Source organism: Hemicordylus capensis, chromosome 13 (assembly GCF_027244095.1).
Source record: "Hemicordylus capensis ecotype Gifberg chromosome 13, rHemCap1.1.pri, whole genome shotgun sequence".
Lineage (NCBI taxonomy): Eukaryota > Metazoa > Chordata > Lepidosauria > Squamata > Cordylidae > Hemicordylus > Hemicordylus capensis.
The window spans coordinates 13,334,109-13,356,457 of record NC_069669.1 but is presented as its reverse complement, the minus strand read 5'-3'; the positions used below and the strand labels follow the sequence as shown (position 1 = coordinate 13,356,457).

The following is a 22,349-nucleotide window of genomic DNA, read 5'->3' as shown; positions in this document are numbered from 1 at the left end:
TAGGAATATAGACAAACGTTTTAATTCACAAGTATAGTAATGAAACATGTCCATGACAGGCGAATTCCCTTTTTGCTATTGTGATTCTACATAATAAGACAGGCATTTTTCCTCAATTGTGACAGGAGATAAACATGTTTACAGTGAGAGGGTGCTGGTGGTCAAGTTGCAGGTCTTTCAGTTCCTTCGCAACAACCTGGTTCAGCAATCTACAGTCAGGCCCCGCTTGGAAGGAACAGACAGACACATTCCTAACCACCGTTCTCCAGGGGGACTCGCTCTCCCTTTAGGATCGGGACCCTACTACAACACACATCATCCCCAAATGCCATTGTGGCAATAATGGTAGTCAGAGGCTAGCAGCAGTAGGCCAGCCAAGGTTAGGACCCTCTGTTTGAGAAAACCGAGGAGCGGTTTCCCACTGATCTCCCACCTGGGTACCGATAAGACCCAGCCCTCCTTTGCTGTAGGATCATATGCTCACACCAGCTAGGAAACTCAATTTTGAACTCATTTCCACATACCCTGTTTCCCTGAAAGTAAGACCTAGCAGTAATTTCTGATGTACCGCTAATTGCCCTAGTGCATTATGGGGGGCTAAAATTAATATAAGACGCTGTCTTATTTTCGGGGAAACACGGTATTCCCTTAGAAGACTCTCGACATTGTGGACGGCCGGACTCGTCCTTTGGCTGGACGCCAAAGAGCTTTCAAGTAGACCCGATTTAGAGCGGGGAACATCCATTTTTTAAAACGCAACCAGAAAGAAGGCCGCAGCAAGACTGTCGCGTTCAGACAGCGAGTGCCAACAGCAGCTAGACACGCATGCAAAGCAAACCGGGGCATGAACGCAAGGTGGGATCCAGGATCCCCCCGCCCCATTTCAAAAGGAATTCTCCCCTACCGCCCCATATTGGAGCCTCTCTGGGGAAAGGTTATTGAACTCTGGCCTATACCACTTTAGAGTGCATATTTTGGAATGTTCCCCTGTATGCAGAAACCCAGCCCACGTGAGAGGGCTTTACGCTCCTGATGTCAGTAGCGGCTCGTCCTAACAACCTGGGGGGCGGGGGGCATACAAGATACAGCCACTCTGGTTACTATCCACCTCTCTCTCCCCATCCTGCCTTGCCTCTGCATTAATGAGAGCCGCACGGCCTGCAGGCTGGCCATTCGTCAGGTAGAGTTGTGTGAACTCTACCTGATGAATGGCTGGTCGGCAGGCCGTGCGGCCCTCATTAACGCAGAGGCAAGGCAGGACGGGAGAAACAGAAGGTAGACTGAATGTTTAGTGACACCAATAAGCAGCATTACAAGTTTGTTTATGCAGGATGAGGAAGCTTAACACGGCGGCAATCCTAAACATTGAGAGAAAAGAGGGCCGTTGGGGATACCGGCTTTGCCAGCAGCAAAACATCATTTCAAGTGTTCATCCAAAACGGCAGTCTTGACGACAGCAGGAACTGAGAGACGCAGATGATGCCCCCAAGATCTTGGGAACTAGCCAGCTAGCAGCCTCATTCAGACATTTTAAAAAGTGCCGCTGTACACAGTTACAGCAGCAGAAATGGGTCAGAAGTCCTGCCCGAACCCGTCCGTCACCAGCACTCCCTGCTGCCACTCACGCTCAGAGTAGGGCTTCTCTGACGAGGGAAGCATCGGATCCGGGACGGCGAGGCTGGTACGATCCGGTCTCGCGATGCCTGAAGCATCCACCAATAGGGATGCTTCCCTATGCAGACAAACCCCGCTCTAAGCATGAGCAACGGGGCCCGAGAGGTGGCTGGCGGGTCGGGGCCGGCCGGCCGGTTTATAAACTCTGCAGAGCGGCATTTTGTAAAAAAATGGAAGCATGGGCATTTTCAAACGGCTGAATGGGGTGAGTATGGTCCTTGCCGCGTGAAACCTGATCAGAACGCAAGTGGGCTGTTTGCTCAGTCTGCGTCCCTTGAGGAAGGAACGAGAGAGAGAGAGAGTTGTGCTCGACCCCTCTCCACAAGCCACACCTGCCGTGCCAACTGGCCAACTCTGCATTGGCATGAAAGGGCCACAGGTCTACACATATCGGGTTTCCCCATGCAATCACGAACCCCAGACCACCAGGGTCCCCACCTGCCTGGACGTCCCCTATACGCAGAAGAGCTGCACGCGAGACCTTTCATGCAAACGCAAAGTGTGTGGCCACACCAGTTATTGGGAAGGGGTGCTCACAGCCCCTGCACTCTCTGAAGGGACAGTGGAGTGGGGGGGGGAATGAGAGAGCATCCCCAAGACAGAGGTTCTCAAAAAGGAGTCTCCAGATGCGGTGGACTACAACTCCCATCACCGCCCGCCACAGCGGTCCAAGTTTGAGAAGCCCTGCCTTAATGGTGTGTCTTTGAAGGCCAGGTCCAGCATGAGGTTTCTGATGGTTTTTGGAGGGGCGGTGTTGGCAGGATAAATCTCTTCTGTGTATTGGCCTCTCCAAGTCAAGCTTTGAGTCTGCCCATTGCTTCCATGCAGACAAAACGTGTGAATCTCCAGAATCGTCCCCAAAACCAAGATGAAGTTGCAAAACATTAACTAGAACTGGCCTGGCTGTTTCCACCCCAGATAACCCACCACCTAGCTGAAGAATAAGGTTTCACATATCTGTTGGGTCTGCTCAGGTGATGTGACGCTGTGGCCGATGGTTCTGGGGTCCGTGTAGATCTCATAGTCGTTCCCACCCTATAAAAGGAAAGAGGCGCAGAATTGGTCACTGGGGTCTTAGTCCTCCGACTAGAAACTTCTGATCGAGGTCAGATTTTATTTACAGTCTTAGATCGACAACACACTGGATGTACAAACCCAATGGAGTAGGCTGCACTCAACTATTACAAATTATTATTGTCGGTGCCACTGTTATCTACTGATATACCCTACTTACCCAAACAGAAGATGACTGAATTTAAGACAACCCCCTTAAAAACAGATGTTAAATACAGCTTATAACCTATCTACCCAAAGGAAACAGGACTCTGAATTTAAGACGATCCCCCTCCAGTTTCCAACATCAAATAATGTGGGGGAAATCTAATCTTGGATTCAGGTAAACACAGTACAATCGTTAATCAACATTCTCAGCCATCAGTGGGGTACAGGAGGACCTCCATATTCACAGGGGTTCTGTTCCCGGCTGCAACTGTGGATACGGAAACCGTGAATATTGAGTCATTGGGGGCTATGGGATTATGGGGGTTAGGTTCCCAGTTGTCGGGAAAATGATAAAAAATGACTGAAAATTGGCCAAATTGGGGGGGGGGGATGCAGGAGGAAGCTCCCTACCATGCTTTGGTGGTCCTCTGAGTTGTGCTGTGCCCCACAAATTGCCAATTTTTTTTAAAAAAATTGAGCCATCTTGGGGCTCTAAAACAAATATAGCAGCTGGAAATGACCTCTACGGTCATATCTACCCACCCCCTACCAGTGGATATGCAAGGTCGTCATGTCTCTCTCCCCCCACTCCCACTTTTTTCTGTGTATGCCAGGGTTGGGTGTCTTTTACCCGACCGCAGACACGCAGATCTGCGGAGAATGAATCTGTGGATATCGAGGTCGCACTGTATAATTATTTCACAATGGATTCTACACGACGCCGTGTAGAATTCAGCAAGACAATGTCAGAGTTGAATTCTGATCAACCAAATGGTCGTGTGCATAAAAGTCACCTGAACGCCCTGGGGAGTTGGCTAAAAATGGCAGTATAAGAATTTTCCGGAGGCCACGGTGCTAGAAACTTGCAACATTCATTAGGGGGGCTTCGTAAACACCCGCCAGGGGAGAGCGGCAGAATGAGATTCATGCTCTCCTGTGGAAGGAAGACTCACATTCAGTACCTACCGACACGTTCCACTTTAGTACTTACCGGCATAGTCTTGTCCCCAAAGAAATAGATGGTCTTGAAGCCGTCCTTTTCAACGATTCCTAAGCAGTACCGCTTATCCCATCCATTGGGGAAGACGTCAAAACTTATCTGACCCCCTAGAGGAACGAAGAATGGAAACATGGCATTCTGGTGGGAAGGAAACACAATGCTATCTGGGAATACTTCCACTGTGCATACTGGCCAGAAAGACCCAGTGAGAAAGAGGTTTTCTCTGCAGTCCAAATGATGCTCTAGGAACATAGGAAGCTGCTTGATACTGAGTCAGACTATTGGTCTACCTAGCTCAGTATTGTCTACCCAGACTGGCAGTGGTTCTTCCAAGGCTGCAGGCAGGAGTCTCTCTTCCCCCTATCTAGAGATGCTGCCAGGGAGGGAACTTGGAGCCTTCAAAATGCAAGCATGCAGATGCTCTTCCCAGAGCAGCCCCATAAAGGGAATATTTATTATTTATTTATTTTTTACTTATTCGATTTATATACTGCCCTTCTAAAAAAAAAATGGCTCAGGGCAGTTTACATCAAAATAAAAAAAAACAATTAAAATCAAAACTAAAATCAATTACAATTAACTAAAATCAATTAAAATTCTTCTCCCTCTCACATCACACTAGAACCAGGGGCCATCCCATGAAACTGATTGCCATGATATTTAGGACCAAGAAACGGAGTTACTTTTTCACACAACGCATCACCAACTTGTGGAATTCTCTGCCACAAGATGTGTTGACAGCCAACAACCTGGATGGCTTTAAGAGGCGTTTGGATAACTTCATTATGCTGGTCAAAGACAGACGAAAGAAAAAAGAATGAATAACTTCATGGAGGAGAGGTCTATCAACGCAACACACCACCTCCAGCCTCAGAGGCTAGATGCTGCTAAATACCAGTTGCAGGGGAGTAACAGCAGGAGAGAGGAGAAGCCCTCAGCTCCTGCCTGGGGGCTTCTTGGAGGCATCTGATGGGCCACTGTGCGAAACAGGATGCTGGACTAGATGGGCCTCCTTGGGCCTGATCCAGCAGGGCCGTTCTTATGTTCTCAGTCTTGATTTGCAAACAAGCAGAAAACAGTGATACCTATGGAAAACGTGAGGCCTTTCCCTGAGAAGTCTCTTTGCAGGTCAGCCACAAATCTCTCTCTTATGCGTTCCTTCTGTTCAAAAGAAAAACACAAAGGAACCATCAGCTCGGGGAATATTGCTCAGGGGAGCAGCAGCGGCAGGACAGAGAGCATGCACATACCTCTTGCCGGAGGGCTCCCCAGGGGCATCTGGTGGGCCACTGTGGGAAACAGGATGCTGCTGGACTAGATGGTCCTCCTTGGGCCTGATCCAGCAGGGCTGGTCTTTTGTTCTTAATATCACCCATTCTGAGGATTCCAAGACTTTCTTCCACCAGGGGACCCATTTCCTGTCAACGGGTCCACTGAAAAGCTCCAGTGCACCCCCTTTAGTTGCAGAGGATGCTGAGATGTGTTCTGGGGCAAGGGTTCTCAGCCGTGGGTCCTTGGATGTGGTTATGCTAGAACTCCCATTGTCCTCTTCGGCCACTGTGGCAGGGGATGATGAGAGCTGTAGTCCAACATCATCCAAGGGCCCAGTGGTGAGAACCCTGACGTCATCCGAGGGTTGTTGGCCAGGGTAAAAATGGGGGAAACCACAGACACTTTCCTGAGCTGCTTGGAGGTGGCCTGGGATAGAAATGTAACCATGCTCATCAAGTCGATTTCGACTCCTGGCGCCCACAGAGCCCTGTGGTTGTCTTGGGTAGAATACAGGAGGGGTTTATCATTGCCATATCGCGTGCATATGAGATGATGCCTTTCAGCATCTTCCTAAATCGCTGCTGCCCAATAGAGGTGTTTCCCATAAGCTGAGAAACATACCAATGGGGATTCGAACCGGCAACCTTCTGCTTGTTAGTCAAGCATTGCCCTGCTGCGCCACTTAAGGTGACTTAACTGATCCATACTAAAGACATATTCCAGGCCTGCTCAACTTAGGCCCCGCAGCTGTTTTTAGACTACAACTCCCATAATCCCCAGCCACAGTGGCTAACAGCTAGGGATTATGGGACTCGTAGGCCAACACCTAAAAAAGGAGGGCACCAGAGTTGTTAAGCAAGGAACCCAACTCAAAATGTGCATTCACCTTATCAAGCTCGAAGAACTCGAGCCGCTCTTGCTGGCTGCAGCTTCTGCCGACGGGGGAGACGTTCAGCATCCCGTTCCGGAATTCAATAAAAGTGCCCCTGAAAGTCAGACATGGGAAAGAGCTAGTCTGGTGGTAGCAAGCATGACTTGTCCCCTTAGCTAAGCAGGGCTTGCCCTGGTTGCATATGAATGGGAGACTAGAAGTGTGAGCACTGCAGGATATTTCCCTGAGGAGATGAAGCTGCCCTGGGAAGAGCAGAAGGTTCCAAGTTCCCTCCCTGGCAGCATCTCCAAGACAGGGCTGAGAGAGAGAGAGAGAGACTCCTGCCTGCAACTCTGGATAAACTGCTGCCAGTCTGGGTAGGCAATACTGAGCGAGATGGACCAGTGGTCTGACTCAGTATACGGCAGTGTCCTATGTTCCTACAAGCTTTATAGAAAGGATAGGGGAGGGTACGTTTGTGAATCATTTGTGAATGAGCTAGAAAGACTCCTCCGCAGAAACACTGTGGGGGATAATGCGAGGCCTGAAAAGAAATGTATTCTTGCTGACATGCTATCACCCGCTGGCTTAAAACGCTGAGGGTGACCTGGAGTTGGAGGAGGAAGTCAAGAGAGGCATCAAAGAGAGACAGTACTGTGATAACGGGCGACTTCCATGACCCTCACACAGGCTGGGTAAATTCACATTCAGGAGCCAGTGGGGCTCTGTCGAAACGCTTGGCCCCCCAACTCCTGGCACGATTGGGTGTTCTCGCATCTACCCTCCTGCAGGGCATATTTGGGGCCCTCCTTATGAAGATCATTTTTGCCCCGGTGAGGGCTGTGTGGAGACTGGGGGGTCACGGATCATGAGGATGCCCTCTTGATCACCATGTGCTTTATGAGCTTATTATTTTGCCTGGGGGGGGGGGGCGGGGAGCCAGGCAGATCAGAGGAGTCCCCAGATGTTGCTGGACTACAATGCCCATCACCCCAGCCAGGCAACCTCTGAACAAAAAAGAAACACCCTTGCACTTACCGCTTCCGTGGCAGCTTGATTTTTGCAATGTAGCTCAGGCAATAGTCAATCAATTCCTGGAGCAAATCCTCACCCAGCTGGCCTTGGATGCTCTGCACACAGACACACACATCAGCCAGACCAGCAAACGCCTTTCCCAAGAGGGTGCCCCCCCCCGAGCTCCACCCCTTGGATCCCACAGACAAATAATGCAGACATTTATTTATTTACTTATTTATCTATCAAATGTGTACACCGTCCCAAACTTTTGTCTCTGGGCAGTTAACAATAGCATAAAACACGTTAAATATATATTCAAAAACTAAAAGCAGTGTAAAAGATGCTTATTTTGCCTTTGCTCTCAGGGCAGTTGGCAAGGTATCAAGATATTTATCATTATTAATAATTATTAATAATAATTATTATCATCATTATTTATATTTATAGACCGCCCCATCTAAAGACTCCGGGTGTTACATAACAAGTTTTAAAAGACATAAAACAACACCATCTAAAACATACTACTTAGAAGAATATAAAAACAATCCAAAACCATTTAAAACCAATTAAAATACCCAAAACCAATTTTAAAACCTTGGGATGAATGAATGAATGAATGAATGAATGAATGAATGAACAACAATTTTTAAAAGCCCAAACATTGTTAGCTGCCCCATAACAAATTTTTCTCTGGGAGGCTCACAACACAGCATAAAATATCAAGGCCTGAGTGAACAAAAAGGTCTTCACCTGGCATCCAAAAGAAAAGAGTGATGAAGCCAGGCGAACCTCACTGGGGAGGAGGCTATTCCATAAACAGGGTGCCACCACCAAAAATGCCCTCCCTGGTAGCCACCCAGCTCACCTTGTCTGGCAGGGGAACACAGAGGAGGGCATCCAAAGAAGATCTTAAGGTCCAGGACAGGACATATGGGGCAAGGCGCTCTCTCAGGTAACCCGGTCCCAAGCCATTTAGAGCGTTAAAGGTTGAAACCAGCACTTTGAAAGGGGCCCGGAAACAGACTAGGAGCCAGTGCAACTGACGAAGCTCAAAACATCCAGTCCCAGTTAATAATGTTGAAGCCCTATTTTGTCCCAGCTGCAGTTTCTGGACCGTTTTCAAAGGCAGCCTCACGTACAATGCATTACGTACAATGGTGGCAGCAAACATGAACTGTCCCCTTTGCTAAGCAGGGTCTGCCCTGGTTTGCATTTGAATGGGAGACTACATGTGTGAGCACAGTAAGATATTCCCCTTAGGGGATGGGGCCACTCTGGAAAGAGCACCTTTCTGCTTGAATGCAGAGGTTCCAAGTTCCCTCCCTGATGGCATCTCCAAGCTGAGAGAGACGCCTGCCTGCAACCTTGGAGAAGCCGCTGCCAGTCTGTGTAGACAATACTGAGCTAGATGGACCAAGGGTCAGACTCAGGAGAAGGCAGCTTCCTACGTTCCTACAGTGTTGGGGTGTTGTTCGACAATGGAGACACCAGGGTCTCTTCAAGGGGGAGCTGACATTTCTGGACCCCAACGACAGAGGGGGAAGATGCAGAAGACGGCAATGCACGGTCTGATCTGAGGCTTCTCAAACTCTGCTTTCTTGGTTTGTGCTTGTGTGCATAATCACAGATTGCAAACCCACCTGTTTACCCACTAGTTTTCCATTTTTGTATGCCACGAGACCATTTTCTGGGAAGACGTAGTCAAATTTTTCAACCACTAATGAGAGACAGAAAGAAAGAACCACGTGGAAATGATTTCTTTCAGTAATTCTCAAGTACTAAGTCAATGGGTAGGCCTCCATTTTAGGAAATCTCTTATTATTATACCACAAGCTTGTTTAATTTCCACATGGGAACCACTGCATTAAAGTGACTCAACATGGAATTTTAGGAGGGAATTTCACCGTCTATGTTTGTAAAAAGCACTTAGATCATCACGGACACGACAACCCCAATTTAGTTGTCTTTAAAAAAAAAAAAAATGTGATGGATTTGTCAATGATTCCAGTTTAAAGTGAAACCAAAATAAAATTGCACTAAAGATTACTGTTTATAGTACCAAAGTACCAAATAAACACAGTCTCACCGATTCCAGCTACCTTACCCATACATTTTCTCTTCAAATAAAAACGTTATGGAAATAGGAATGCAAATTTTATATACAAGTATGTAATTTCTTAATGCATTTGGTTTACGAGTGTAAACAATATTTAAGGAACCGACTTCAGCATAAATGCAGTCAATAAGCCAAGATTACAAATGAAGAAAGTGGTCTCTTTCATAATAGAGGAACTTTTAAGAAATCTCCAGACCTTCCTTGTAAGCAATGGATTTCACAGCTTGCAATGCCTTGGATTCGATTCTTACCATCGTCTCCAAGCTGCTCCTGAATCTTTTCAAAGTCTGAGCCCCCGACCACGCCTACTTTCACCTTCTTCCGCAACACCTGCAGAAAATCGGCCATCTCTGGAGCGATTTTCTAGATTCATTGAGAAAGAAAAATCAGTGCACATCTTCAGTGTATTATGCGGCTCAGGAATTCTCAACTGTGGATCCTCAGAGGTTGTTGGACTACAACTCCCATCCTCCCCAGCAACAGTGGCCAAGGGCCGTTGGGAGTTGTAGTCCAACACCATCCAAGGGACTCAAGGTTGGAATGCCCTTCCGTAGATCCTGCGTACATTCATTTTTGTATTTCTGTCCTAACATTCCTCTGGGGCTATGTCCATTGTCTCATTCCCATATTTTCCTCACCACAACACTGAGAAATAGTGACAGCCCATAGTAAGCAGGGATGGAACCCTCTTCTCTGCATTGTCCTCGCTCTCAAGAACAGGAGAGCTGGTCTTGTGGTAGCAAGCATGAATTGTCCCCTTCGCTAAGCAGGGCCCACCCTGGCTTGAATTTGAATGGGAGACTATCTGTGTGTATCTGTGTGCGCACTTGTGTGTTGATAAGAACCGATAAGAATTCTGTGTGCACATCTGTGATACTCCCCTTAGGGGATGGGGCTGCTCTGGGAAGAGCATCTGCACGCTTGCATGCAGGAGGTTCCAAATCCCCTTCCTGGCATCTCCAGATAGGTGTTCCCTCTAACAGGGATTCCCAGATGTTATAGACTACACCTCCCAGCATCCCCAGCTGCAGGGGCCTCTGGCTGGGCATTATGGGAGTTATAGTCAACAACATCTGGGAAACCTTGTTAGAGGGAACACTGGCTGAGAGAGACTCCTGCTCCTGCCCGCAACCTTGGAGAAGCCACTGCCAGCCTGTGTAGACAATACTGAACTAGATGGACCAAGGGTCTGACTCGGTAGAAGGCAGCTTCCTATGTTCTAAATCAATCCAGCACAGAGCATTTCCCTTGCTCCCAGGTTTTAAATCTCTGGCTTTCCGGACCACAAACTTCCGAATGCTTGACTTGCAAATCAAAAGCATGCACGTGTGTTCAGACACTGGTTCCCCTGTCCAATAAGGATGCCTGCCTACACCCATATATAAAAGGTGTTTGCAAAACCAGAAGAAGGAAGTGCCCTTAGATTCCATTGCTGGGAAGGGAGAGACAAGCACTCCTGAAGGTGACACTCTGCCCCTGGCGGAACAGGACCCAGGGCCTCCCTCCCTTCCAGGATCAGGCCCGGAAACCTAAACAGGCTCCCTGCAATTGTGGTTTTAAACCGTTTTGTATTCGTTGATTTACATTAGTTGATATCAGTAACCCAGAGACGTGAGTTTGGGGCCACACACAGAGAGACCAAACCAATAAATAGATAATCAATCGGGAGGACTTGGCCTCAGCACCAGCAAGGGAAGAGCAGCCCTAAGCATGTGCAGAGAGCGCCCTACCATCCTCATCACATGCTGCTTTTTAAAAACTGCCTTTTAAAAGCCAGTTCTTTCTAAAGCGAACTTCTCCAAATGGTTTGTTTCCTAAGAATAAGGACCCTCCCGCAGAATCCGAGAATAATCGCCTCCCCAACTTTGAGGGGGAAACTTTAAGAGGAGCCGCCTAGAGCCTTTGGAGTCAGGAGGTATATTAATTTAATTAATTAGTTTGATTAATTAATTAATTAATTTTTTAAAAAGCAACCAGCCAGAATTTTCCAGGCTTGTAGGAGAGCTGGACGGTTCTTATCAACTGCACAATAAATCAAATATTTTATAAAAACCCCATCTAATCAAAATTATTGATTATGCCCTAGAATGAATGACTCGCAAGGATTGCACTTAACTTATTTCCAGGGCGCCTTCGCATGCATCAAAAAGCGCCGCCCGCCCTCCTCCTCCAACCCATCCCCGAGAGAGACGGGCTGCATGCATTGAGCGCTCTGCACTCTGCACATGCCCAGGGGCACTCCGGGGAGCACGCCCGCTCCGGGGATCTTACCTGGCGAGGTGCGGTCAGGGTGCCGTCCACGTCGAAGAGGCAGAGCGTCTGCCCGCCATCCCTTTCCATGGCCGGCTTCCCAGCCAGCGGTGAGGTGGCCCAGAGTCCGAGGCGGCGCTTCGAGTTCGCTTCCTCCTCGCCCCAGGAGGAAAGACTACCACTCCCAGCATGCCGCGCGCAGGGATGGCGGCCTCTGCGCATGCGCTACCCGCCTTCCTCTCCCCAAGGCAGGCACTGCTGCAGTCTCTGCGTTGTGCAACCCGCAACCCTCGCTTCCGGTTTCCAGGCGACACCAGCAATAGATGATGCAGCATCCTGAATATAACACGCCACGGGGCACGGAGAGAGCGAGCAGAATCTATAAGCCTGTGGGTCAATTAGGAGTCGCCCCTTTACCTTCCGCGCCCCAGGGTTTATTATCATCATTTACTTATCTGTTATTTATTTATTTCATTGATAGATACCGCCTGGCTCCAAAACGCTCTAGGGACGGTCCACAAAAACAAAACACAAGAAAAAAAGAAAACAAAGCCAACTCTTGAAACCAGCCATTTAAAAAATGTAAAACTTTCAGCTTTATCCTAAGCTTGCCCCCCCCCCATCCACAAGTACTTCCCAAACACCCCCACCCCATTTCTACAGTTCTGTTCCTTATTACTCCCCTATATTCCCCAATTGCACCAAAACCTAGTTCCCACTGCACACTTCCACACACCCCTCCAATGCACAAAATGTGTCCGGCTGTACATGCGAAAAAACCCTGCAATGCCCTCCCCTATTTACGCTCAATTGGGAACCCGAAGAATAGAGCCATTGAAGTAGTTTCCCTTCCTTGGGCTTGCGCCACCAGTGCAGAGGCCAGACTACAATTCCCAGAAGGCAGCGCGCGGCCCATGCCTGAGTTCTTATGGGGGGCCGGGGAGAGAGCCCTGGAGCTCCCAGGGTGCAACGCGCCAGCCCAGGCAAGGTGCTGTGAGCTGTTTGGGTGTCAGAAGTGCTCGCGCTGGAGTCGCTGCAGCCTCTGGGATGGTAACATTTCTGCTTTGTTTTATGCTGGGTTTCTGTCTGCTCTGCTCCCAGCATTGAAGCTGGCAGAGGAGCGCTAGTCTGGTGGCAGCAAGCACGACTTGTCCCCTTTGCTAAGCAGGGTCTGCCCTGGTTTGCATTTGAATGGGAGACTACATGTGTGAGCACTGCAAGATATTAGGGGACGGGGCTGTAGCTCAGTGAAAGAGCCCCTGCCTGCTTGCATGCAGAAGGTTCCAAGTACCCTCCCTGGCGGCATCTCGAAGATAGGGCTGAGAGAGCCTCCTGCCTGCAGCCTTGGAGAAGTGTTGTAGACAACCCTGAGCACAAAGGACCAAGGGTCTGACTCAGTATGGGGCAGCTTTCTATGTTCCAGCTGGTCATTTGTTGTGGTTGGAGATAATGGGAGTTGTAGTCCAACAACACATAGAGACTCAAGGTTGGGAATCCCTGGATTAGTGGGGAGAGCCCTTAATTCAGAATATTGAATGATTGAATGATTTGTTTTCCCGGAGTGAGATGTAGGAGGATAGAGCTCTCCAAAAAATACTTTCGGAGGAAATGGAAGCTTTGCAGCTCTGGTGAAGAATGTTCGAAATGGGCTGGAGAATTTCCCGGGTTCGCCCATCAGCTCTGCTTTAGACAGCTCTGCTTTAGACAGACATTTGTGTACAGATTTGCTGACCAGCTATTGCACTTGCAACTTCTGCAATTGGAACTTTTGCAGTTTTTTTTCATTGAGAACAAGACTCTCCTGTACCAACTGATTATTTGGATGTTCAGGACCTACGTTCATTATGTACTACTCACACTCATTGTATTCATGCAGTGAAAGTTTAAGTGACTTGTATATCAAAAACCCTTTGAGGTCTTTTTTTTGTATATACTAAAAAAAAAATGGATATTTTCACAACATTGAAAGTGTTTGGATTTTGTCACAATAATGCATAGGTTGGATTCTTCTTATGAACAAGAGTTTTGATAGTGCTGTATGTTTTGGGAGTGTTATCAATTCCTATTGCTATCATTACCATTATTTTTGCACGGTCTCACCCATTTTGCTGCTGTTTTGTCATGCAATCCCTCATATATCTTTTGCTTAATTCAGAATAGGAAGGCTGTCTTCATGGGGTCTTAAAGTTCTGTAGGACCAGACAGCCGAACACAAACCTATCTGAGCAGAACTGAGCAGGAGAGCTGGTCTTGTGGTAGCAAGAACAAAGACCGAGAACAAAATGAAAGTCTGTTTCTGGTCCATAACTGGACTGAAAATGAATGGAATCCCATTCATATCCCCTGCTAACTGGGGCACCTTTTACAGTTTCTCTTCTGTTTAGCAGGAGCAGAGCAACTGACCCTATCCATCCCCAGCACAGCATTCCTCCAGTGGCTGCTGCTGGTGTCTACCTTATGTTTCTTTTTAGGCTGTGAGCCCTTTGGGGACAGAGATCCACCTTACTAATGTAGTATTGCTTTCTCTGTGTAAACCGCTTTGGGAACTTTGGTCAAAAAGTGGTATATAAATATTCATCCCCCAACCCCAGTGCCTCTCTGACATCTTATTCCCAGCTGTGGCAGATCCTAAAGCTTGGAGGTGTGTGGCTGTTTTACCGAAATGTGTGTTTTCTTTCAGGCGGGGATCCTTGCTGCCCGTCCTCACCAGCACTTCTCTGCATCCTGCAGAAGGTATCTCCAGAACGACATTTCACCGGGATGGTGGAGGAGGGACCTTGGCTTGTCGTCTTCTACGAGGATTCTCCCCAGGCCATATCCCTGGGGCCAGCCAATTCCTCGGACCCTGCTCTGGGCAACGCGGCCCAGATGGCTGACAGTTTTCGCTCCTCCTCAACGGGCCCAGGATCAGAAGTCCAACACCGAGGAGTTCCGACTGATTTACAGGTTTCCGGGGATCAGGTACTGCAGGGCCATCTCGAGGCTGAAGCTGCTTCAGACGGCTCTCACCGTGGCCATCCTCCCACCCATGTGGTTCTTTTACTGGCAGGACCAAGTCACCCAAGCCCAATGCCTTTATAGCACAGCGATCGCTTGCTTTGCCGCCGCCATGCTGTACGGCATGAGCTTCTATCTGCGGCGTATCATTGGCATGATGTACCTCAGCCGAGATGGCTCTGTGTTGAAAATCGCGCACCTGACCTTTTGGGGAGGGAGGAGGGACATCTCCTGTCCGGTCCGGTCCGTGATGACCTTGGGAGACACCGGCGAGAACCCGAACGAACTCCTGCTCCGGTTTAAGCAATTTGACAAAGAGCAGTTCCTGTATTTTACGCTCCGCTTTGGGCAAGTTGTGGACCGAGAGGGCTTTGTGAAAGTCTTTGGCTCCCTTGGGTAGCTCTCGGTGGAGTGGATTCTCAGATTGGTTCTATAAGCCCGGCTATTCCAGCAGTATAGTATTCCAGGAAGTCATTTCCGCATTAAAGATTAAAGTCATAAGAACACCCAAGGAGGCCCATCTAGTCCAGCATCCTGTTTCCCACACTGGCCCACCAGATGCCACTGGGAGCCTACAGGCAGGAGATGAGGGCATGCCCTCTCTCCTGCTGTCACTCCCCTGCAACTGGTACTCAGAAGCATTCTGCCTCTGAGGCTAGAGGTGGCCTTTAGCCCTCCGACTAGTAGCTGTTGATAGACCTCTCCTCCATGAAGTTATCCAAACCCCTCTTCAAGCCATCCAGGCTGTTGGCTGTCACATCTTGTGGCAGAGAATCCCACAAGTGGAGTATGTGTTGTGTGAAAAAGTACGCAGTATGAGATGATGCCTTTGCCTCATGCTCACTGGGCAAAGAGGCACCTTTTTCACGTGGTGATTCTCTTTATTTAGCAGGAGGAGAGTAACTGGCCCTCTCCACCCCCAGCACAGCGTCCCTCCAGTGACTGTGGCTGGTGTCTATCTGATGTTTCTTTTTAGATTGTGAGCCCTTTGGGGACAGGGAGCCATCTTATTTATTTATTATTTCTCTATGTAAACTGCTTTGGAAAGCTTTGTTGAAAAGTGGTATATAAGTTGTTGTTGTTGGCCATTGTTACTGAAGTGAGCATCCGCCTCCAGCACCTTCCTATATTGCTGCTGCCTGATATAGGTGATATTTACTAGGCACAGTCTGGGAAGCACATTGGCGGGGATTTGAACTCACAGCCTCTTGCTCCCTAGGCAAGCTGCTTCCTCGCTGTGCCGCCACAGCTGATGGCTTTCCACGTTGGAGTAGTGTTAATCTCATTCTGGAGCAGATAGTTTGCAGGATTTAGCTCTCCCCTCCTATCGCTTTGTTGTTTGCAGGATTCGCCCATTTTATTCCTCACTGTGCAAGGAAGGGGTCTCACTCCTTGTCAGAGGCAGTAATCACTTTTCTGAATACATTATTTAGCAGATTTCTGTTTCTGTAGTCTGTATACCTTTTGGTTTCCAGAACCACTGTATTGTCCTGAATCCAATACTAGTCCCCGCCCCCCACCCCAGGTTCTTTGATGTTAGAAACTGGGGGACTGTCTTAAATTCAAAGTCCTTTTCCCTTTGGGAAAACACAGATATAACCTGTATTTAACCTCAATTTTTTTCAAAAAGGGCAGTCTTAATTTTTTAAAAAATTGTTCTCTTCTCCATAACAAATTGTTCTCTGGGTGGCTCTCAACACAGCATTAAGACATCAGGTAAAAACACATGAAATCACAACCCTCCCAAAAACAATTTAAAAATCTCCTGGAAATACTGCTCACCTCTCCTTTCAACACCCCACCTCCCCCTGGCCAAACTTCTCTGATCTGACCAGGCATCACCTCTTGCTTTCAAGCTTACTTAACATTAGTCATTGACCGTAATAAAGCATTCTACTACTGCCGCCACCACCACCTGATGTTAAGGGTTAGAAACTTACTCTGTTTTGAGATGGCATCAGAGCCTCCCCAGATACTAAATTCTGCCTCCTAGTAATTGCTGTACTTGTGGGACGTATATACATGTTGGTCTTTTGGCTTGGAGGGATCTGTGCCATTAGCCAGTGTAGTGACATCAGACTGAGAACATAAGAACAGCCCTGCTGGATAATGGCCCAAGCCTGTCTGATCCAGAATCCTGTATCACACAGTGACCCACCAGATGCCTCTGGGGAACCCACAGGCAAGAGGTATGGGCATGCCCTCTCTCCTGCTGTGGTTCCCCTGCAACTGGTATTCAGATGCATCAAGACAGCTATGATCTGGGGAACCTCTTGCCTCTTCATTGAACTCTAAGTAGGCTTAAGCAAGCCAGTCTCCCACCTGTGATATGGGAATAATATTGTCCTACCTTACACACTTGTTGTAAAGGATTACAATATGTGTGAAGGGCTTTGAATGGAAGACACCACACAAATATGACCATTTCTAGCATCAAACAGTGTAATAGGTCAAGTAGGTAGTCACTTATTAAAATAGTGACCTACTTAACATAGGTAGTTACTTTTTTACACATATCCTGTTGTTTTATAAACCGGGATAAGGGACTTGGAAGAGACCAAAGACCAACTGAAGTGAGTTTTGCTTTGATTGAGCCTCCCTGCAAACCTGTTATGGATTACTTGTGTGACTTACTTTACGGGTGTGCATGAATATATGAAACTACCTTCTAATGAGTCGGGAATGTAGGAATCTGTCTTATACTTGAGTCAGACCATTGGTCTATCTAAGCTCAGTATTGTCTTCACAGGCTGGCAGCGGCTTCTCCAAGGTTGCAGGCAGGAATCTCTCTCAGCCCTATCTTGGAGATGCTGCCAGGGAGGGAACTTAGATCTTGTGCATGCAAGCATGCAGGTGCTCTTCCCAGAGTGGCCCCATCCCCTAAGGGGAAGATCTTACTGTGCTCACACATGTAGTATCCCATTCAAATGCAAATCAGGGTGGACCCTGCTTAGCAAGGGGGACAATTAATACTTGCTATTACAAGACTGTCCACCTTAAATGGCGCATCGGGGAAATGCTTGACTAACAAGCAGAAGGTTACCGGTTCGAATCCCTGCTGGTACTATATAAATAATAAATATATTGGCAGCAGCGGTCTAGGAAGATGCTGAAAGGCATCATCTCATACTGTGCGGGAGGCGGCAATGGTAACCCTCTCCTGTATTCTACCAAAGACAAGCACAGGGCTCTGTGGGCGCCAGGAGTGGAAATCGACTTCTGAGGTCTTGCTCAAATCCATGGTGGAAGTTGGGTCTCCATGTACAAGCCCCATGAATGCTGGTGCGGCAAGTTTAAAGGACGACACTGCTATCCAGGGAGCGCAATTATAAATATTTTATTTTAAGAATACTGATTAACACAGGAAACAGATGTCATGGGTCCGTGTGGCATGGCTACTGGTTACATTGTGAAGTGCAGTTCAGTCTTGGTTTACACGTGAGTTTGGCACCGTCGACACAGAGGCTGTAAACAAGGTTTTATTACTTTTAAAAGGTGTCGGAAGTATACCTTAGTGCTTCCCCGGGTAAAGCATCAACGGTGGTCTGGCCACTATTTCTTTGTACCCACAAGTTCACAGTTAAGAGTGTTCCGTAAAAGTTAGTTTCAGAAGAAAAGACATGCGGAGAAGTAACTTACAAACCAAGGGTGGCAAAAAACGTTTCGGTTGGCGGATCTTGGATCTGTTAGGAGCACAAGGTTCTCAAGAGATGTCTGTGACACCCGGTGCACCGATATGTTGAACGAACCGAGTTTCCCTGACGTATCGGTCTGCTAAAAACATGGCAGAAATGAGACGCTGCTGACATGCAGGTGCTTGCCAGGAAATATTGAGTGAATGTGTTAGAAAGAGAGAGAGACCCCAACCGTTTTTTGAAGCACTGAAGGATGGGGCGGGTGGGAGAAGGGGAATTAGCTTCTGACTAGTTCCTACACATCATCAAGAAGACTAGAATTAGGAACATAGGAAGCTGCCTTCTACTGAGTCAGACCATTAGGCCTTCGAGCTCAGTATTGTCTACCCAGACTGGCAGCAGCTTCTCCAAGGAAACAGGGGTCTCTCCTGCCATCACCACATCCCATGGCAGAGAATGCCAAGGAGTCGCTATGCAGCGTGTGAAGCAGTACTTCCGTTTGTCAGTCCTGCATTTCCTGGCAATCAGTTGATGGTTTCTCCCACCCACTGGCAAAAATTATGCAAGTGCCTCCTATTTTGCATCACCCATTCTGCACTCAAAAATCTTGCAGTGCCTCCTGTGCCTTTTATCGGGTCCCTGGCTGTTTTTCACTCACTTCCAGTCTCATTGTCTTAGCCACGAATGGCAAGTTTGCTTGCTGCTTTGGTGTGTGTTTTTCTAAACGGAAGCAGAGAGCCGCAGGAAAACGGCATTCTGCACTCACTAGAGTTGTTTTCTGTCTCTGGCGGAATCACAGCACTGGCCCTTGACAAGAGTCATTTTGTGTGGACCACGATAGGGATAACGTGGACTACATCCCAGCTCTCTGGAGGGTGTGATCTCTGGAATGCTCGACTGAAGGGTGTTGGAAGGGAAGATTTGGCTACAAGAAGGAAGCAAGAGGCTACTGTGGCTATCCCTTTCAGGGGTGTTTGCCAGCCTTGGTCCTAAAGGAGGGAAGTAAATCGTAGCCTCCAGGCTAAACGTCTGCCTTCTGGAGGTTGCTACCTCCATCTTCCTCCAGACAATAGGCCCATGCACACATTATTTTCAACACTTGTACAACGAGTGTACAGTGTACACAGGTAGAGTCATTCACATGTTATGTTGAACGCGGGTGCAGAAATATGCTTCCCATCTGTACCGTGCATGTGAAAGGGCCCGTGTCCAGGTTCATTTTTAAAATGAGCACAGGTACACACGTGTACAGAGATCTGTACACTCGCCCAGCATAATGTCTGAACCAGGCGACGGTCGTGTGGAACGGAAGGCAGTGGGAGGCAGATCCAGAAATGATGCAGAAGGGAAAGCCCCCTTTTCGGGGAGGGAGAGTGAGGTGGGGGCAGACCACTCCACTGGGGGGATGCCTCTGCACCCCACCACGTAGCCTCCGGGGTGGTATACCCGTGTCTCAAATCAGCGTGACGTGCTCAAGAAGCCATGTTAGGAAACGACAATGCCCAGGGGTGAGTCTCCCTGAAACGGTCTGTTTCTCGTCCCTGTCCCTACGAAAGACAATACCTTCTGCTTAGCAGACAACCTTTTTCAAAAAACTTCAGACACACACTCGCCAACTCAACTGCTTCTCCCACACCTCTGGACGCACGGAGATCGGCAGCTCGGGACCAGCTGTGCAAGCTTCACCCTGGGCAGTAGGAGATGGGGGCGGACCTGTGCAGCTGGAGACACCCCCAACACACACCCCCAACCACGCAGGGCAGCTGAACAAAAGGGGGGGGGATGCATGTGTGGGCTCGTTCGTTCTGACGAGAGAGAAGCTGGGCATCTTTCTGCACCTAGGATGCATGCTGAGCAGGGCTGTACGTTGTATATTCAGCATGTAGGAAGCTTCCACATACTGAGTCAGACCATTGGTCCATCCATCTCAGTATTGTCTACCCAGACTGGCAGCAGCTTCTCCAAGGTGGCAGGCAGGAATCTCTCTCCGCCCTATCTGGAGATGTTGCCAGGGAGGGAATGCTGAACCTTCTGCATGCAAGCAGGCAGATGCTCTTCCCAAAGCAGCTCCATCCCCTTAGGGGGAATATCTTAACAGTGCTCACACATGTGGTCTCCCATTCAACTGCAGACCAGGGCAGGCCTTGCTTAGCAAAGAGGACAATTCCTGTTTGCTGCCACAAGACCACCTCTCCTCCCTTATTGTGCAAAAATCAGGATCATCTATGCCATTCTGAAACTCGGCCTAAGAAAGCTCAGTTTGCACATCGTACGTGGAGCAAAGTGAGAGCTGGTCTTGTGGTAGCAAGCATGACTTGTCCCCTTAGCTAAGTAAGGTACACCCTGGTTGCATATGAATGGGAGACCAGAATTGTGAGCACTGGGAGAGATTCCCCTCCGGGGAAGGAGGGGAATCTGGGAAGAGCATCTAGGAAGAAGCATCTGGGAACCATCTGGGAAGAGCATCTAGGTCCCAAGTTCCCTCCCTGGCAGCATCTCCAAGATAGGGCTGAGAGAGATTCCAGCCTGCAAGCTTGGAGAAGCCGCTGCCAGTCTGTGAAGACAATACTGAGCTAGATAGACCAAGGGTCTGACTCAGTATATGGCAGCTTCCTATGAGAGTCTAAAAACAAAACGAAACTGGGAATTCAAAGGATAGTGGAGAGGCCTGAGACCTTGGAGCTGAGGATACTCCGAAGTCTTTGAAATCCTTAACCCTCTCTCGGAAACATTAAGCCCGCTGGGTGCCAAGGACTGTTTCCTTCATTTCTACCCTGGAACTCTCAAGTCAGAGATAAGCACGGCTGCATCAGCTTACTAAACCATATGCAGACATTTATACTGGTTAAGCTTCTGAGGCTAGGTGTGGCCTGGACAGGGAAAAAGCAACTGGGAGCTCTAGTAAAGGGCAAAAGAGTGGCCACTTAAATGGGCTGTACACACAGCCACCTAATGGCACAGCAGGGAAATGACTTGACTAGCAAGCCAGAGATTGCCGGTTCGAATCCCCGCTGGTCTGTTTCCCAGACTATGGGAAACACAGATATCGGGCAGCAGGGATCTAGGAAGATGCTGAAAGGCATCCTCTCATACTGCGCGGGAGGAGGCAATGGTCAATCCCTCCTGTATTCCACCAAAAGAAAACCACAGGGCTCTGTGGGTGCCAGGAGTCGACACTGACTCGGCAGCCCAACTTCACCTTTATGCTCATGTGTAGCAGACAGTGGGCGTGTGGATCTGCTGCCTCTGCGGGTGTGCATGAACAGCTGGCTCCTCCTCTGAAGTGTGCATTGGTAGTTATCTTTTATTTGATTGTTGCATTTCTATCCTGCTCTTCCTCCAAGGAGCCCAGTACATGGGTATGCACCTGGACTTCCGGCTCAACATTTTGTGTCACCAGAACCTGAAAGGCTTAAAAAAATAAGAATGATTTTGTTTTAAAGGAGGGAGGTTTTTTTGGCAGTTCTGAGACACTCAAATTCTCCATCAGAGCTTGTGCCCAAAATGTAGCATGCATCGAATGAGAGGCGATGAACAGCTCTGGTCCCCATCCCTACAGCCCCCTGATCTGGAACAGGAAGCACTTCTGAGGAATCCCCAAAGCACCGAGGGTGTCCAGAGTTCTAGGCTGAAGCAGCTTGAATTGGTGATAAGCAGGGGAAAAAACAAACATTTAAAAATAACTCTCCCCCCCCCAACTCTATGAATTCAGTCTGTCCTGTTAGTGAGAATATATATATATTTATGATTTTAAATAAACTAATCTCAGACTCTTAGGGTTTGGGCTCTGTCAGTGCAAGGTCAGGCGTTGGCTACTTGAAGTCGGCCAAAATATCACTGAAGATGTTCAGGAAGAGGTGTGCATGGTGGTCTCGGAAAACCAGGGTCGCCCGGAAACGGATTGATCTGTCGCCACTGCCTCCCAACACAACACCTGGGGTGAAAAGGTGCATGTTAGAGACTTCACCTTCTTCTCAGATTAATCAGACAGTGCGTAAGGTAGGAATTCGCATCCTTGGGGCCCCACATGTGGCTGGACTACAACTCCCAGCATTCCTGACACAATGCATGGATGCCATTGAAATGGGATGATGAGAGTTGTAGTCCACATCTGGAGACCCAAGTTTAAGAACTCCTGGCATCAGGCGTGCACACAGTGGACCAAAAACAAGTCTAAAAAAACTTTACCCAATATTTAAACTTATTTTTAAAAACGTTTTTTTTAAACTTTTACTCAGTGTGACCCAGCATTGGCAACCTGGAGGTTCTGCAAAGTAGCCAATATTTATCATTTTT

General features: G+C 48.3%; 3 protein-coding genes across 7 annotated transcripts in view; 1 reads left to right on the top strand and 2 right to left on the bottom strand.

Moving 5' to 3' along the window:
* PMM2 (phosphomannomutase 2) lies at positions 1–11,955 on the bottom strand. The gene is made up of 8 exons (XM_053276160.1): positions 11,443–11,955; positions 9,423–9,534; positions 8,696–8,772; positions 7,077–7,168; positions 6,054–6,153; positions 4,981–5,056; positions 3,887–4,002; positions 1–2,709 (listed from the first exon to the last, which is right to left on the bottom strand). The coding sequence occupies exons 1-8, from the start codon at positions 11,641–11,643 to the stop codon at positions 2,605–2,607; spliced, it is 879 nt and encodes a 292-aa protein (XP_053132135.1). The 5' UTR covers positions 11,644–11,955; the 3' UTR covers positions 1–2,604.
* A 312-nt stretch (positions 11,956–12,267) lies between these two features.
* TMEM186 (transmembrane protein 186) lies at positions 12,268–15,853 on the top strand. Its single transcript, XM_053276161.1, has 2 exons — positions 12,268–12,471; positions 14,102–15,853. The coding sequence occupies exons 1-2, from the start codon at positions 12,469–12,471 to the stop codon at positions 14,816–14,818; spliced, it is 720 nt and encodes a 239-aa protein (XP_053132136.1). The 5' UTR covers positions 12,268–12,468; the 3' UTR covers positions 14,819–15,853.
* Positions 15,854–17,739: 1,886 nt separating this feature from the next.
* The window catches only part of ABAT (4-aminobutyrate aminotransferase), a 44,676-nt gene continuing 40,066 nt past the window's right edge, over positions 17,740–22,349 (bottom strand). For all 5 annotated transcript variants that reach the window (XM_053276155.1, XM_053276159.1, XM_053276157.1 and 2 more), the window contains one exon: positions 17,740–21,987. In XM_053276155.1, the coding sequence (XP_053132130.1) occupies positions 21,866–21,987 (122 nt within the window). In that variant the 3' untranslated portion in view covers positions 17,740–21,865. The remainder of the gene's footprint in view (positions 21,988–22,349) is intronic.

Coding starts and splice junctions, on each gene's coding strand:
- PMM2 (XM_053276160.1), bottom strand. CDS start 11,643: ATGCGCAGAGGCCGCCATCCCTGCGCGCGGCATGCTGGGAGTGGTAGT. Junction 4,003..4,980: donor AGGCCTCACGTTTTCCATAG/GTATCACTGTTT, acceptor TCGTTCCTCTAG/GGGGTCAGATAAGTTTTGAC. Junction 2,710..3,886: donor TTGGGGACAAGACTATGCCG/GTAAGTACTAAA, acceptor TTCCTTTTATAG/GGTGGGAACGACTATGAGAT.